General features: G+C 50.3%; 1 protein-coding gene across 2 annotated transcripts; it reads left to right on the plus strand.

Moving 5' to 3' along the window:
- The first annotated feature begins 270 nt into the window (after positions 1-270).
- On the plus strand, positions 271-16,196 carry shmt2 (serine hydroxymethyltransferase 2 (mitochondrial)). 2 transcript variants are annotated; one of them, XM_028798708.2, is made up of 12 exons: positions 271-412; positions 1,858-2,034; positions 12,339-12,418; positions 12,737-12,937; positions 13,073-13,154; positions 13,618-13,740; positions 14,120-14,259; positions 14,753-14,918; positions 15,212-15,311; positions 15,393-15,548; positions 15,636-15,743; positions 15,835-16,196. In XM_028798708.2, the coding sequence occupies exons 1-12, from the start codon at positions 380-382 to the stop codon at positions 15,960-15,962; spliced, it is 1,494 nt and encodes a 497-aa protein (XP_028654541.1). In that variant the 5' UTR covers positions 271-379; the 3' UTR covers positions 15,963-16,196. The 2 variants fall into 2 exon arrangements, with proteins under 2 accessions (XP_028654541.1, XP_051781356.1); XM_051925396.1 differs by lacking the exon at positions 271-412 and adding an exon at positions 1,671-1,697.
- Positions 16,197-16,556: the final 360 nt, after the last annotated feature.

Genomic DNA, 16,556 nt, shown 5'->3' on the forward strand with positions numbered 1-16,556 from the left:
GTGGATCGAAATCTTTCGGTCGCCTCACAACAAGGAGGAGCCCATGAGAAGTAACGAGTGACAAGTGCGCCGCCGCTTCGCTCTCCATGTTACCAGCGCGCCTGAAGTCAGGCCGCCAACTGAAACGTCACTACAAGTTCCAGAAGCGCTTGGGTCACGTCACGTGAGTAGGCTGTGCGCATGCCTTTCTTGATAAAGAACTACAAATCACTGAAACCGCCCGGGAAGAACGTGGTGCGCTGAGCCCTCCCCCAGAACTACAAATCCCAGCATTTTAGCGGGAAAGATCAGACGTAGGACGACCTCGCGCCTGCGTGCGCCTTAAAAACGGCGGTTTGCGCGTCTGTCTTCCTGCTTGCCTGACACTTTGGGGAGGAAGATGCTGGCTTTCGGTCTTCGACAGTTGTCTCGGGTAAGCGGGGCCACTCAGGGGTAAGGGGAGGGAGTCAGGCTGAGGGGGATATGTAAACCCTCCCATCCTCAGCCCGTTTTGCTGTCCACAGGTTCAAAGGTCCCCAACCTGAGACGTGCCACGTGTTGACGCCAGCACTTAGTTTTCGGCCTAACGACACTCGTGCAATCACAAAACTGGCACCTCGCGGGTGGGCAAAGAGCCGCTGCACCTGGCACAGATAACTGCCACGAACACAGCCACAGTCGGGCAACGCGTCCTCCCGGTATCGAACTGAGGACGTGGCAAGAGCTCCACGCGCCCTGTCGAGTGGCACGCACCGCTACGCTGGCAGTGTCAGCTGCTCCGGTCACATTTGGGGACCCCCGTTTTTTTGTTTTTTTTTTGTACGGCCCCTCGTGATCGAGTGCAGCGGGGGTCTCTCTTGGCACAGTGCCCACAGACTTCACGACCCACCTGCCCATCATGGTGAGGTGCTTTGCCAGGTCAGCTGACAGATGGTCACTTAGATGACTTCCTACTTTTCTTTTTCTGTGTGTTAAAGCGGTGAAAGTTTTCAGACCTCACTAAGGTCCCTTAACTTGCTTGGATGCACAAAGTAATGAATTTCTGTAAGAGGAATTATATGTGCGCTATTGAAAGGCGCCATATCAAGTGTGGTCCTTGTGCCCTCTGTTGTATCTGCCGGGCTGAATGAGTTCTGTGCCACCCTGTGACTCGCGAGGCTCTTATCTCTTTCACCACTTAAAGTGCCCTTTGTGGGTTGTTATTCAGGGTCTGTCCAGTGGTCAGTGCTGATGACTTTGGTGACTTGTTTTTATTATTAAAGTCCCCGCACTGTCCCCATCCTACCTCCCCAAAGGGCAGTTGCCATTCCTCTGGCCATACGCCAATGTTGCTGGCAGGGACGTGCGGTTTGGTGGCACTTTTAAGCAGTGGATTTTACTGACTTCATTATAATTCACGTATGACAGATCTGTCAGACCCGCACCACTACATTTCATTCAGTTTGGACACCCCTTCCCCCTACCCTCGGGATGTGTGATTTCTGGAGATAACGCTCGGCTCAGACTGGCATCTGGCAGCCCTCTGGAGGGTGGGGCACGACGTGGGCTCAGGGTCCTTTGTGAGAACTTTGTGCAGCGGTGCCACTGGGGCTCTGCCTGGCGGGGGCCTTGCCTGCCATTTGTCTGCGCCGTGAAGTGAGGGGCCGTGCTCCTCGCCACTGAACAGGTTCCGAGTGCCCTGTATCCTGGCCTCCAGCGTGGGAGCTATGCTGTCATGGGTGCTCATTTACAATTCGAATCTATGCAAATCAGCATTTCTGACTTAAATAAGACTCATTTGAATTTAATTCACACAGCCGGGTGCAGTCAGCTTTCTGAAGACTTGCAGGCAGCGTTGCGACTCTCTGTGTTATATGATTGTCACTCTTTGCTTTTCAGCCCCTGGTATGTGGTGGGGTGCGAGGGCTGTGTGCGAGGTCGGCGTCCTCACACACCTCTGACTTCAGTCGCTGGACAGGCCAGGAGAGCCTGGCAGAGGACGATGCAGAGATGTGGCGACTGGTGCAGCTGGAGAAGGACCGTCAGTGTCGTGGCCTGGAGCTCATTGCCTCTGAGGTATGGTGGGCCGTTTTCGGGTTTGGGCGGTTTACAGTCTCACTGCTGCGGTGTTTCTATTGGCAGAGCCTGTGCAGCTTGCTCTTTCATTCAGATCTGCCCCCCTTGCCAGCTCATGTGTGCCCATTACTTCCTGCCGTGTCCTAATTCCCCGCTGTTGGGATTACAACTCCTGCGTGATGGCTCCCTGTAAGACCTGCTTATCTTTACTGCCCCCCTGACCTCTGTCCCAGTGCAGTGAAAAAGTATTCACCCCCTTCCCTGATTTTCTTTCTTTATTTGCTTATTCATAAAAGTCCAAACAAATGCAAGACAACCCGAGTAAACACAATACACAGCTTGTAACTGATCATTTGATTTAGTGAAGGATAAACATTCAACACCTCTGTCAGCAGTGTGAAAAAGTAATTGCCCCCTGACCTTTATACCTGGTTGTGCCACCTTTAATGACAACGACTACAATGAGATGCTTCTGGTAACAGGAGATCAGACTGTGGAGAACTTTTGGCCCACTCTTCTCAGCTGAATTGTTTTAATTCAGCCATAAACTATGAAATTCCATTTTTAAGGTCCTGCCACAGCATCCTAATGGGGTTCAAGTCAGGACTTTGATTAGGGCACTCCAAAGCTGGCATTTATTTATTTTCTCTCCATTTTTCAGAGGTAGGCTTGCTTCTTTTGCTTCAGGTCGTTGTCTGGCTGCATAACCCAATTGTGCTTGAGCTTCAGATCACACAGTGATGACCGGACATACTTCCTAAATTCAGGCTTCCGTGAGTCACCCAGGACCTTCTCCCCCCTCCATGTTTGATTGTAGACATGATGTCCTTATTGCGTAAAGCTGCGTTTAGCTTTGCACCAGATGTTGGGTCGCCTGATTGTTCCACGTTTGACTCGTCAGTCTACAGAACAAGTTTTGGGTGGTAATGAGGGTGTTAGAGGAGCCTTTATCTTCTGTGGTTTTCACCTTGCAGCTCTTCCATGGATACCAGTGTCCTAGTAAATGGTGGAATAAAGAAGGCTGACACTAACTGAGATGAGAGAGTGGCCTGCAGATCCATAAATGATTTGTCTGAATTGTTCTGTGACTTCCCAGATTGGCATTCCATGTACTCGTAGGGTAACATTCCTAGACTGGGCACATTTACCACTGCTCCGCGTTTTCTCCATTTTAAAATGAAGGCTCTCATGGTTGCATGCTGGAGTCTGAGGGTGTTAGAGGCTGCTTTGTCATCCATTCCCAACTCGTATACTTTAGTAACTTTCTTTCTCGGATCTTCTGGAGTTTCTTTTGATTGAGGCACGGTGTCGCACTTGTCGAGACCGTTTAGCCAACTTCACATTGCCGGAAACATCCTGTGATAGTGATGTCTGGATTCAGTAGGGCTGGCAGCAGTCCAGCTTGGGTGCGTCTAATCATTTAAATTTGGACCCTTGGTTGACTGAGTGACTTATGGGGCAATTACTTTTTCACATGAGTGATATGTCGATGTCTATTTAGAGAGCACGTTAATGTCGGCAATGCTGTAGTCAACGTGCTTTACATAAAGTAAACAACAGGCATAAACATTTAAACAAATAGAATCATGTACAATATATAGGTGTGGCTGATTAGTTGATTGACTTTGTTAAAACAAGTTTGTTTAAAAACTTTGCACCCTCCTGAGTTTCATAAATTTTATATAATACAAATACCTCTTCACAGGCGCAATATTTGAATTTTCCCATCAGTCCAAAGCAGCGTCCTCATTAATTTCCTGTCCTTCGCCTCCTCATGAACACCCAGCCCTTGTGGGCCACAGCACACTTGCGTTTAGTTTATTCTGAAATCTACGCTCGTTAGCCTGGTCGGGCACCAAGTGACAGGCGGGCTGCTGACCAGTAGCATGATTTGGACGACCACTGCCAGGGTGAACATGAACTGGCACAAGTCATTACTCAAGACAGCAGGGGCTGCGTTGTTGTTAAACACTCCACCTAACACTAGCATAACTAAGGATGTGCGAGTGACCAGCGGGCAGGCCAGGGAATGAGCGGCCTTTTAAAGTCCGGCGTCGTCTTGTAGCCCTTAATGCTTTTAAGGTGCAGCATCACCTTAGAGTGCCCTGTCAGACACAAGCAGATCGTTATATAATTACAATACAAGACAGTTTATTTTTGTGTAGCCCAAAATGGCACAAGAAGTGCCGCAGTGGGCTTTAACAGAGAGAGATACTTTATTAATCCCAAGGGGCAAAGTCACATACTCCAGCAGCAGCAGCATACTGATAATAACAATATTAAATTAAAGATTGATAACAATGCTAGTATAACAGACAATATCTTTGTATAATGTTAACATTTACCCCCTGGGTGGAATTGAAGAGTCGCATAGTGTGGCGGAGAAGCGATCTCCTCAGTCTGTCAGTGAGCAGGACGGTGACAGCAGTCTGTCTCTGAAGCTGCTCCTCTGTCTGGAGATGATCCTGTTCAGTGGATGCAGTGGATTCTTCATGATTGACAGGAGTCTGCTCAGCGCCTGTCGCTCTGCCACAGATGTCAGACTGTTCAGCTCCGTGCCTACAATAGAGCCTGCCTTCCTCACCAGTTTGTCCAGGCGTGAGGCGTCCCTCTTCTTTATGCTGCCTCCCCAGCACACCACTGTGTAGAAGAGGGCGCTCGCCACAACCGTCTGATAGAACATCTGCAGCATCTTATTGCAGATGTTGAAGGACGCTAGCCTTCTAGTGAAGTATAGTCGACTCTGTCCTTTCTTACACAGAGCATCAGTATTGGCAGTCCAGTCTAATTTATCATCCAGCTGCACTCCCAGGTATTTATAGGTCTGCACCCTCTTCACACAGTCACCTCTGATGATCACGGGGTCCGTGAGGGGTCTGGTCCTCCTAAAATCCACCACCAGTTCCTTGGTTTTGCTGGTGTTCAGGTGTAGGTGGTTTGAGTCGCACCATTTAACAAAGTCCTTGATTACGTTCCTATACTCCTCCTCCTGCCCACTCCTGATGCAGCCCACAATAGCAGTGTCGTCAGCGAACTTTTGCACATGGCAGGACTCCGAGTTGTGTTGGAAGTCCGATGTATATAGGCTGAACAGGACCGGAGAAAGTACAGTCCCTTGTGGCGCTCCTGTGTTGCTGACCACAATGTCAGACCTGCAGTTCCCGAGACGCACATACTGAGGTCTGTCTTTAAGATAGTCCACGATCCATGCCACCAGGTATGAATTTACTCCCATCTCTGTCAGCTTGTCCCTGAGGAGCAGAGGTTGGATTGTGTTGAAGGCGCTAGAGAAGTCTAGAAACATAATTCTTACAGCACCACTGCCTCTGTCCAAGTGAGAGAGGGATCGGTGTAGCATATAGAAGATGGTGGCATCCTCAGCTCCCAACTTCTCCTGGTATGCGAACTGCAGAGGGTTGAGGGCCTGCCTTTTAACAGCCCCTCTAGAAGAAGATAAGGAAAAACTCCCAACAAAAAAAACCTCTAGTAGGGAAAGAAATGGAGGAAACCTTGGGAGAAGCAGTTCAAAGAGAGACCCCTTTACAGGTAGGTTGGGGGCACAGTGGGGGTCAATACAATACACAGAACAGAACACAAGTCATTAGCGCTTTGAGTACTGAGAAAAGCGCTATATAAATGTAATGAATTATTATTATTATTATTATCCTCAATATAATTAGCAGTTTATTTTGAAATACACCCTTGTTGGCCTTGTAGAGCGCCTCGTAATGGTGCTTTGTTAAATGGAGGTGACTGGCATAACTAGGAGGTCCACTACCAGTTCTAACCTGACAGAAGACCTTGGACAGGACAATAGGGACTGCATTGTTCTTCTCTCCACCCAACACTAGCATAACTAAGGATGCGCGAGTGACCAGCGAGCAGGCCAGAGAATGAACAGCGTTCCAAATTCAGGCGTCCTCTTGTAGCCCTTAATGCTTTTATGGTGCAGCATCACCTTATAGTGCCCTGTCAGACACAAGCAGATCGTTATATAATTACAATACAAAACAATTTATTTTTGTGTAGCCCAAAATCACACAAGAAGTGCCGCAGTGGACTTTAACAGGCCCTGCCTTTTGACAGCCCCTCTAGAAGAAAAGTTAAAACTCCCAAAAAAAACCTCTAGTAGGAAAAGAAATGGAGGAAACCTTTGGAAAGGCAGTTCAAGGAGAGACCCCTTTACAGGTAGGTTGGGCACACAGTGGGGGTCAATAGAATACACAGAACAGAACACAAGTCCTCCTCAATACAATATAATAGTGCAATAGAAATATTACAAGTATAGAGCAGAACTCCACAGTAGATGATACCCCATAATAGGATTTGGATTTGTTGAGAGTCCTGGAGACCTCGGCCATCAAGCTGCCTCCCCCTATTGGCCATTCCACTGCTGAGTCAGCCAATCCGATGAAAGGACCCCTCTACCCGACGATTCCTACGATCCTCCATCACAGATGACTTTACCTTAGGTAGGCAGGCAGGTGGACAGTGGCACCAAGTGGCACATTTGAGTACCGAGAAGAGAAACAGTTAGAATTTGTTACTAACCCTCACCTATTCCATCACAGGCTGGCCTTTTGGATGCTTTAGCCTTTAATTGTAACACAGAATTGAAACCTCTCGTGTTACCAGTTTATTTTAAAATATGCCCTTGTAGAGCACCTTGTAATGGTGCTATGTAAAATGGAGGTGACTGGCATAACTAGGAGGTCCACTACCAGTCCTAACCTGACAGAAGACATTGGGCAGGACAATATGGGCGCTGTATTGTTAGGCCCTCCACCCAACACTAGCATAACTAAGGATGTCTTGGTGACTGGCAGGCAGGCCAGAGAATGAGCGCCATTTCCAAATTCAGGTGTCGTCTTGTAGCTCTCGAATGTTCACAGTGCACCATCACCAGTTGACAGCCTCCTTGGAGTGCCCTGTTGTTAAACACAGCTTACAAAATGTGGCTTGTGAGGCTCTCGTCCAAAATGTGCACCAGTGTAGGGCTGATGCTGTCCCGTGAAATTCTCACTCGTTTGTGCTAATCAATATGTCTCCACTCCCCAGTGCCTTCAGGAACAAGTATCTCTGGAATCCTGCTGCTTCTTTGGGTGTGTCTGTCACCGGTGAGGCAGCTGTGACCTGCTAATGGGTTGCCAGCGCCACCTCCACCAGTGTTCTGCTGCTAGGTTTCCATCTTATTTTACATTCCACCTTCATTTCATATTCTTTCCCCTCACCATGAACACCCCGCCACTCTGCGGTGGTGACTCAGCGTTACGATGTAGTGGGTATGACTGGTACAGAAGGTCCCACAGATGTGCATGATGGGTCATTTCTCAAGTGCAGAAGCTCTCTTGGCTGCTGACTTGTCTCGACGGCCCAGCCCTGAAGTCATTGAGTCTGTTAAGCCGCGCAGATCGCTCTCCTTATCTGTCACCGGGCCTGGTGATCCATGACCCCCTCTCGGCTGTTGGCACTTTCGATTTGTGTGAGATGTGTTCCAATGACGGAGAAGTACTCACTTGGCCCTGATGTCCAAAGTGAGGCTGTCAGGCAGCCAGTTGATTCCTGATTCTTGTCGTAACACGTCCGTCCGGCTTTATGCTTTGGCGGGTTAAGGGTCTTGAGGGTCTTGCGTGGTTGGTCCTCTGACGCCTTTTGGGTTCACTGACTCATTTGCCTCACCCCACGGTGCGTTTGCAAACTGAGGGAGCCACCCTGAGGTGGTGGAAGGTGCCATGCTAACTAATTAAGAGTGTCAGGCGTCTCCTCAAATCTCTTTGGTGTGGGTGGGTGTACCGTGGAGGACCTGCATTTATTGTAAGTGATGTGCATCAGACATGAAACATTAATTACACACTGGCGTCTGTCTTCCCATCATCAGTGTGCGGAGCCCAACTTCTCGCGCCAGCGGCTGCGAGGATTGTCTGTGTGCCGCTCTACAAATGCGAATATTAATTCCATCAAAAATAAATGAGAAGACAGCGGCATAATTCTGGTTTTCATCTGTGGAGTTGTAAGTGTCTTGAGACGGCGGGTGTTCGGCGACCAATTATTGCCATGGGGTGACAGATGCCACACGTCTAGGGTGCTGCTGTGCATGAGTCTGCCATCTCGGTAACCCACACAGAACCATCCTCTGGACTGTGTGGTCAGCAGTTGGGACTTGCTGACTTGTGGAAAGTGTTGCGAAATGCTGGCAGCTTTCACTTCTGCTTTGTATGCCCTTGAAATCTCCATGCCTGCACCATGCCCCCTGTATGGGCGGTGCACATCGTAAGTACATAGTCCCTCGGCCGCTGCTGTGTCTGTGGGGTAAAGGCACTTGAAGTGCTGGCAGGAGGGCACCGATTCCACAGCCTCGTTTTGTGACTCTCTCTCTTTATGCCCATTTGGCTCTGTGGACGGCCCTCCCTTCACTCTGTTCTTATCACTCCACGGATTGCCAAGCGGCGAGTCCTTTCATCTTCTTGACCGTATCACTAACACTTTTTATTTCTCCTAATTCAACTGAATTGTTACGACGGGCCGTCCTTTTGGATGCTCGAGCCTGTGGTCGCAACTCCTTCCTGTGTTTGCAGCTTATTTTCAAATACGCCCTTGTTGGCCTTGTAGAGCCCCTGATGATGGTGGGCTTTAGCAATGGTGCTATGCAAAATGGAGATGACTGGCATAACTAGGAGGTCCACTGCCAGTCCTAACCTGACACAAGTGATTGTACAGGACAACAGGGACTGCATTCTTATGCCCTCCACCCAACACTGGCATGACTAGGCAGTGCAAGTGACCATCGGGCAGGCCAGAGAAAGCGTCTTTGTGTACACCTTAATGTGCATGGAGGGGTCATCAGTTGACAGCCCTCATGGAGTGCCCTGTCCAACACCGCTGATCAAATGTGGCTTGTGAGGCTTCTTGGAACTTTCACTGGACTCTACACACGTGCCAGGATTAACCCTGTCACTTGGCATATGCTAATCAACATGTCACCACTCTCCAGCACCATGATCAGAATGTGGTAAACATCCATTCATCCATTATCCAACCCGCTATATCCTAACTACAGGGTCACGGGGAAGTCTGCTGGAGCCAATGCCAACCAACACAAGGCACAAGGCAGGAAACAAACTCCGGGCAGGGCGCCAGCCCACCGCAGATGTGGTAAACAATTTTTCCATTAGATGCCATCTTGAGATCCACTTAAGAATTCACACTGAGGAGGTCTGGGATCAGGAGGACTAGTAAAGAGAAACCTAAAGTGTGTCTGTCTGCGGAGAGGGGTCTACCGACCTCGGCAGAGACATTCATGTGACTCTTCCTATGAAGTCGGTAGACAAACTGGGAGAGCATTCATGAGGTCACTGGAACGGGGTGTGTGGCGTTCCTGATATCTGCAAAAGGACAAAGTTCCAAGTCTTTAGAGTCCTGTTTGTGAGACATGGACGCTATCCAGTGACCTGAGATGTGGACCGGACTCCTTCATGTGTGTCCCCGGGTACCGCTGGTCTGACTTAGTGTTTGAGTCCCAGATGAGGCACATGACCTGCATTGTGAGGTTTACGGCACCATTCCATGATGGTGATCCGGCTGAAAGGACCCGACTGGCTGGACCAGGCCAAGGGGGGCGCCCACGTAACACCTAGCTGCGGCATTTTTGGAGAGTACTGCCTGGAGAGTTGCCAACCAGGACCCCAAGCTGTTTGGTCGTGTGGTGGGAGTGGCAACATGCTGTACCAGTGCAGGCTCCCCAACTTGATCTGTCAGTCCATATGAACTACAAAATGAAGCCTAATTGCAGGGGTGTCGAGCTCCGGGCCTGGTGGGCCGCAGTGGCTGCAGGTATTCATTCCTCATCAGTCACCAGTTTTCACTGCTAATTAACTTCTTTTCCCTTCATTTTAATAGCGCCCTGTTTTTAAGGATTCAGTCCTCTGATTGATTTCTTTTCTTCATTAAATGGCAGCCAAACAGAAATGAGACGTGAAACGAGCCAACAGATGACCAGCTAAACTGGGGCTTCAAACTCCAACCATTTTCTTAATGAGAAGCTGATTCTTGCTGCTAATGAAACCCGTTATTTAATTCCACGTCTTGTTGCTGCTCCCATTCTGCCACAGCAGATATTTCCAAAAGCGTTGATTTTCTGTTTTTTCACTAAGAACACCCTCAAAACGTTTTGGTGACCTGAGAGATCAGCCTTACTGAGACCTTCACCTTTCTTTATTTTCAGATATTGTGTGATGGGCACAGGTGGCGGCTCGTTTTGTGTCTCATTATTACTTGTCACTGTCCTGCTCCACTGACAGATTGAGGAGATCGTTTCTCCCCCAAACTATGCGACTCTTTAATTCCACCCAGAGGGGTAAACATTTACATTCAACATTATACATAGTTATTGTCTGTTTTTCTGTTTTTCACCTGCATTGTTATCATTTTTTAATTTAATATTATTTATTGTATCAGTATGCTGCTGCTGAAGAATGTGAATTTCCCATTGGGATTAATAAAGTATCTATCTATCTATCTATCTATCTATCTATCTATCTATCTATCTATCTATCTATCTATCTATCTGTCTGTCTGTCTGTCTGTCTGTCTGTCTGTCTGTCTGTCTGTCTGTCTGTCTGTCTGTCTGTCTGTCTGTCTGTCTGTCTGTCTGTCTATCTATCTATCTATCTATCTATCTATCTATCTATCTATCTACTTGGCTGCTAATTAAGGAAAAAAGAAACCGCTAAGCGGCCTGAGTCACGTCAATTAAAACTAAAGCAAAAGAACTTAATTAGCAGCAAAAGCTGGTCACTAATGAAGAAGACGGTTAGAATGAAAACCTGCGGCCCTCCAGCCCCGGAGTTCGACACCCGTGCCTTATTGGGAACAATGCAGGGGCTGCACACTTAAGGGAGTACGAAGTGAAGCGGTGCAATTCGGCTAAAGAGTGAGGGTCACTCCTGTTTTGATAGAAACACCAAGACCAGTTTGAGAAATGAAACCCCAAATGAGCCAAAGCAGTATCACAGAAGAGCCAACTTCAGACTCCAAACTGCTCAGAGACTCAATTGTTCTTCTGAAATGGCAAGAAATTCTCAGCCCTGAGCCATCTTCAGACCCACATATGAATTCATAGTGGAGGGAACGTCTCGGGCCCATCTTGACATATCCTACCAATTAGCATCATTCCGTATAAATTACAACAAGAAGCCTAATTGGGAACGGCGCAGGTGATACACCGGACCCTCCCTGCAAACGTAGGGGATTCAGAAATAAAGGCGCACAGCCAGACTGTCCTGACTAAAGAGGGAGGCGCACTCCTGCGTTGATAGAAAGCACACTCCGAACATTTTGAGAAATGAACCCCAAGCGAACGCGCATATGGTTGTGATGGATTCAGCAGAGGATGTTCAAACATGGGCAGTCGTAACAGCCACAAGAGGCTGGGCAGAGGTGGCATTTATCTCTCTTTCTGTTTCCGCTTCTGTCTGATGGCCCTGCAGGTGACGACTCTGGCTGTGTTGTCCTGTGTGAAGTGGTGATGGCTGCGTTTTGTGTTGGTGGGAGTAGAACCCCTCCCGAGTTGCCAGTTTCCTAATCGTATATATCGGCATACAAATATACAGCATTCCAGCACTAGAGAGACCCTGGGACCAGAGCCCAGGCAGAGTAATGAAAAACGAGGAGGTACCAGTCACATGGGACATGCCAATCCCAACAACATAACAGGAAAATGTATTTTCAATTTTGGAAGAATTGTTACAGGATAAGATTACAAATCAGTGCCCCTGGCTGATGTTTACTCAGTGGTGTGGACTTCTTTTATAAGGCACTTTGAGGGGGGGGGGGGGGGAGTGTCTGTCAAGAAAATAAATGTAAAGAAGTCCTGCTGCCCCTTCGTGGGTGTCCAGTGCCAGTGGGGCAGATGTGACCTTGTAATGCCAGCCTGCCCCACCCTCACTGGTTTTGTGGCACTCCTTATCTCTCATTGCACTCACATTGTCGCTCCCTTCTCCGCTCAGGACGCACCCAGCATGCCTCAGTAGTGCGCCTGTTCCTCGGACGCCACTCCGCTTTTAAGGCTCGGTGGGCCGGCTCTCGTATTTTTGCACATCCGCTCATCAAATTGTCCCTAGTGTGTACTTGGGGTGTGTGTGTGTGTGTCCTGCGGTGGGCTGGCAGGGATTTGTTCCTGCCTTGCGCCCTGTGCTGGCTGGTATTGGCTCCAGCAGACCCCCCCCCCCCCCCCCCTGTGTTAGGAGATAGCAGGTTGGGTAATGACTGACTGACTGACTGACCGCTCACTTGTTGCCTCTCCACAGAACTTCTGCAGCAAGGCAGCCCTGGAGGCGCTGGGCTCGTGCCTCAATAACAAGTACTCGGAAGGCTACCCCGGGAAGAGGTAAGGTCGGCCGTCTTGTCGCCCAGCCGCTCTTTCATGTAAATGCGCTTGTTTGCTTATCTGGCAGGATTAGCCGAGGGAAGGCCACATATCCAATTTTTCTTAATCCTGTTGTTTCACAGACCCCATTAAAGTGAGGCTTTTATTTACGGCCTGAAGATTTGGATCCTTAATACCTTTCAAAGCTTCAGGAATCCTGGATTAAATACTCTGAGAAATTGGCATGCAGGGGGTGTGGGGGGGGGGCCCCCGAGGTTAACCCTTCTGGCACAGAAGCTGCCCCTTCTAACCCGCGGTCTCCTTTTTTTTTTGTGACAGGTACTATGGGGGAGCTGAAGTTGTTGACCAGATTGAGTTGCTGTGCCAGAAGCGGGCTCTGGAAGCCTTCGACTTGGACCCCGAGCGCTGGGGAGTGAATGTTCAGCCCTACTCGGGCTCCCCGGCCAACTTCGCTGCCTACACGGCGCTGCTGCAGCCCCACGAGCGCATTATGGGCTTGGACCTGCCGGATGGTGGACAGTGCGTTAAGTTTGTTCCTCTTGCTAACGTCGCGTGACTCTGTGGGTAGTGAGGGGATCGGACCTGGGCGGCCCAGTAGGCGAGACCAGGCCGGGGTGTCTAGTGAGTACGTCAAAAAGCGCTGCTCTTTTTCAGCCTGACCCATGGATACATGTCTGACATCAAGCGGATCTCGGCCACATCCATTTTCTTCGAGTCCATGCCATACAAGTTAAATGTGAGTATGATTTACGACGGAGCCTTGGTAACGCGCACGCTGGAAACAGAGGCGGCACGGGAGCGGCCACTAATAGAAAATCGACAGGCGCTTGTGAACAATGGGCCTCGCTGCAAAGATTGATCTGCTTAATGTTAAGCGTGCAGCGAGGAGCCGTTAATCACAAGCGTCTGGCCGTGGCTGACAAACCGCCCGCTCCCTGAAGGGAGCCACTGGCCACAAGGCCGCCAACTTGGGATTCTTGCCATTTCGATTGTTGCCGAGTGCGTTCCTAGGCACTGGCCCTCGTGTGGTTTGAGGTTGTGGTGGAAACGGCGGTCCGGCCAGTCTTGGGGTGGACGCTGACCCACAGGCAGACTTTTAGAATTTAGGGGAATACTTCAGTGTTGGCGCGATAGGCGGAGGCGGGTTGAGGAAAGCAAGCATTGCAACAAGGCCTGATGTGTTGTGTCTGTCCACACAGCCTCAAACTGGACTCATTGACTACCAGCAGCTGGAGGTGACTGCACGTCTTTTTCGGCCCCGCCTCATCATCGCGGGCACCAGTGCCTATGCCCGCCTGATTGACTACGCCAGAATGAAGGAGGTAAGTGGCCTGACTTGTCAGCTTTAGTGCTTTAGTGGTCACCACTTGGGGTTTTTGGTTTCGTCCAGTCTGACCCCAGCAAACCCAGGGTGCCTTGACTCGCAGATGTATTAGGATGTTCAGGTTGCAAAGGTGAGTGGTCAGGTGTGACCTGTCTGTGGCCTGGTGTGGCGTGGTGGTGAAGGCTTTGGACTTGGAACCCTGAGGCTGTGAATTTAAATGCTGCCCACCCGCCTACCTGTGCTGTAATTGGAAAAGACAAATCAAAATGTAAGCCGTTGTACTTCAAATGTTGTAAGGCTTCAGCCAAGCAAGTAAATGTGTAAGGCCCGACGGGGGGCTTCTTAACGTCCGAGTGTCCATTTTGTTTCTCCATCAGATCTGCACGGAGGTCAGGGCGCACCTTCTGGCTGACATGGCTCACATCAGTGGTTTAGTGGCAGCGAAGGTCATCCCATCACCATTTGAGTATGCAGACCTGGTGACCAGTACGACACACAAGACCCTGCGTGGGGCAAGGTGAGATGGGCTTCCAGTAGGTGGCGAGTGTGCATGACGACCTCGGAAAGGACAGGGCATTAGCAGGTGCCAGGGTCCCCCACGTGGCGTTTGTTCACACCTGAAGTGGCAGAAATGAAAGCCTGAACTCGCAATATGGAAAGTGTGCCCAGCAGTAAGTTGCACCCCACTATCTAAAATGGTGGTTTCATTTTTATGTCTAGTATGGTGGCACATTAGATCACAAGCGTCGGCCCGTGGCTGACAAACTGCCCGCTCCCTGAAGGGAGCCACCCTGTGTGTCCCTCGGCCCCGGCCCTCGTATGGTTTCACTAAGTCTTCTCTTCATTGTTCGATTCTATTGATTTATTTTTGGGTGCCTTTTACCTTGTGGTCTCCACAGCCTGCTGACAAACTAACTTTCCCTTTTGGGACCCCAAAGTTTGAACTGATTAGTGAGCAGACCCCAAAGCTGAGCGGCCTTCTCTGACCCTTCCTTCCTTCTCCGCTGCAGGGCCGGACTCATCTTCTACCGCAAAGGCGTCAGATCTGTGGACAAGAAGACGGGGAAGGAGCTCCTGTACGACTTTGAGGACCGCATCAACTTTGCTGTGTTTCCGTCCCTGCAGGGTGGTCCGCACAACCACGCCATTGCTGCGGTCGCAGTGGCACTCAAGCAGGTGAGTGAGTGGGACCGTGCAATGCCAACCCCCCCCACACACACGAAGGCGACTCCAGCTGGCGATTAGTGCCGCCGACTGTCTTTAAATGTCCACTTGTTTTTTAAATTACTACACACTTGTGATCCTTTAAACCCCGGCAAGCAGCAGCAAGAGCTCGTCGAATGCCAGCTGCCACCGTTAAGCTTGTCACGGCAGGGGGTGCCACAAGGCGGGTTGAGTTGTGTCGTGTCGTTCAGGTGACGGTGAGGTGGTGGAGTTTGCTGGGGTCCTAACCAGCTTCGTTGTTTCAGGCATCTGCGCCAGCATTCAAGCAGTATGCCACCCAAGTGCTGAAGAATTCCAAAGCCATGGCCGGGGCCCTCCTGAAGAAGGGCTACACATTGGTGTCAGGTATATGAGGGGGTCCCCCCACGCAGGGTCTGGGCCTGTGGGTTGGTGGGCCTTCTGACTGCTCAGCTGTGCTCCTTGCAGGTGGCACTGACAACCACCTGGTGCTGGTGGACCTGCGACCCCAGGGGATGGATGGAGCTCGAGCTGAACGTGTCTTGGAGCTGATGTCCATCACCGCCAACAAGAACACCTGCCCCGGAGACAAGAGCGCACTGACGCCCGGCGGCCTTCGACTCGGTAAGGTCCCCTTTGTGCGCTCACCGTCTCCTGGCCCACTTTACTGTGGTCAGCCCTGAGCATCTCCACTGCTCTCGTCCCTTGTAGGCGCCCCGGCCCTCACGTCTCGGCACTTCAACGAAGCCGACTTTGAGAAAGTTGTGGATTTCATAGACGAGGGCATCAAGATTGCTTTGGATGTGAAGAAGAAAACGAGTGAGTGTATTTTTTAAAAAGAACAACATACTGTTGCGTTAACGAGTTCATGGTCCAAGTTTGACCACCTCTGTGACCACTTGTGTTTCAGCCAAGCTCCAGGACTTCAAATCTTTCCTGCTGACCGATGAAGAGACCAAAGCGCGAGTGGCTGAAGTGCGGCACCGGGTCGAGTCCTTTGCCCGAGGCTTCCCCATGCCAGGTTTTGACGAGCGCTAGCTGCCTGCAGGGACTGACCGGTGACCTGTGGTAGCCTCGCCCAAGAGATCATGGCGTATTGATGGCTCTTTACATGTAAATAACAGCAAAGCACTCATGTGAGCGGAAAGGCTGAGTGATGGCTTCTCGGTGAGGGCCCCATCATGGCTGGACTTCTTCATTCCTTCTATTCTTAACTTGTAGAAATCCTGCATATAAATTACGGAGCGGAGGCGGCAGGCCTTTAATAAACGCGTCGCTGGCAGCCTTCCACTTGTTGCACGAGTCTCCTCATTCTGCTGCACACAGTGCCCCCTTGTGGCTCAGCGAAGTCCGACACCACACCACACCCTATGACGAGGGAGGTCCTGCTGCGCCCGGCACGGACTGCGCCAGCTGTGTCGCAGGTGCCAAACGCGTGTAGCGAGGGGGTCCCCGAGGGCCACAGGGAGGCTCGGAGCGCGTGCACGATGCGCGCTCCTTGAGAAGTTGGCCCCCGCTTCTTTCCCATGACCTTCAGTTTATTTTTGTTCTGCTGACGGCCGCCTGTCCCTGCACAGGGGACTCGGTCACGTGCTTTGTGTTGATGTAGTGCCTTTCGTGTGCGATGCCCCT

Source organism: Erpetoichthys calabaricus, chromosome 3 (assembly GCF_900747795.2).
Source record: "Erpetoichthys calabaricus chromosome 3, fErpCal1.3, whole genome shotgun sequence".
In the NCBI taxonomy this organism is placed as follows: domain Eukaryota; kingdom Metazoa; phylum Chordata; class Cladistia; order Polypteriformes; family Polypteridae; genus Erpetoichthys; species Erpetoichthys calabaricus.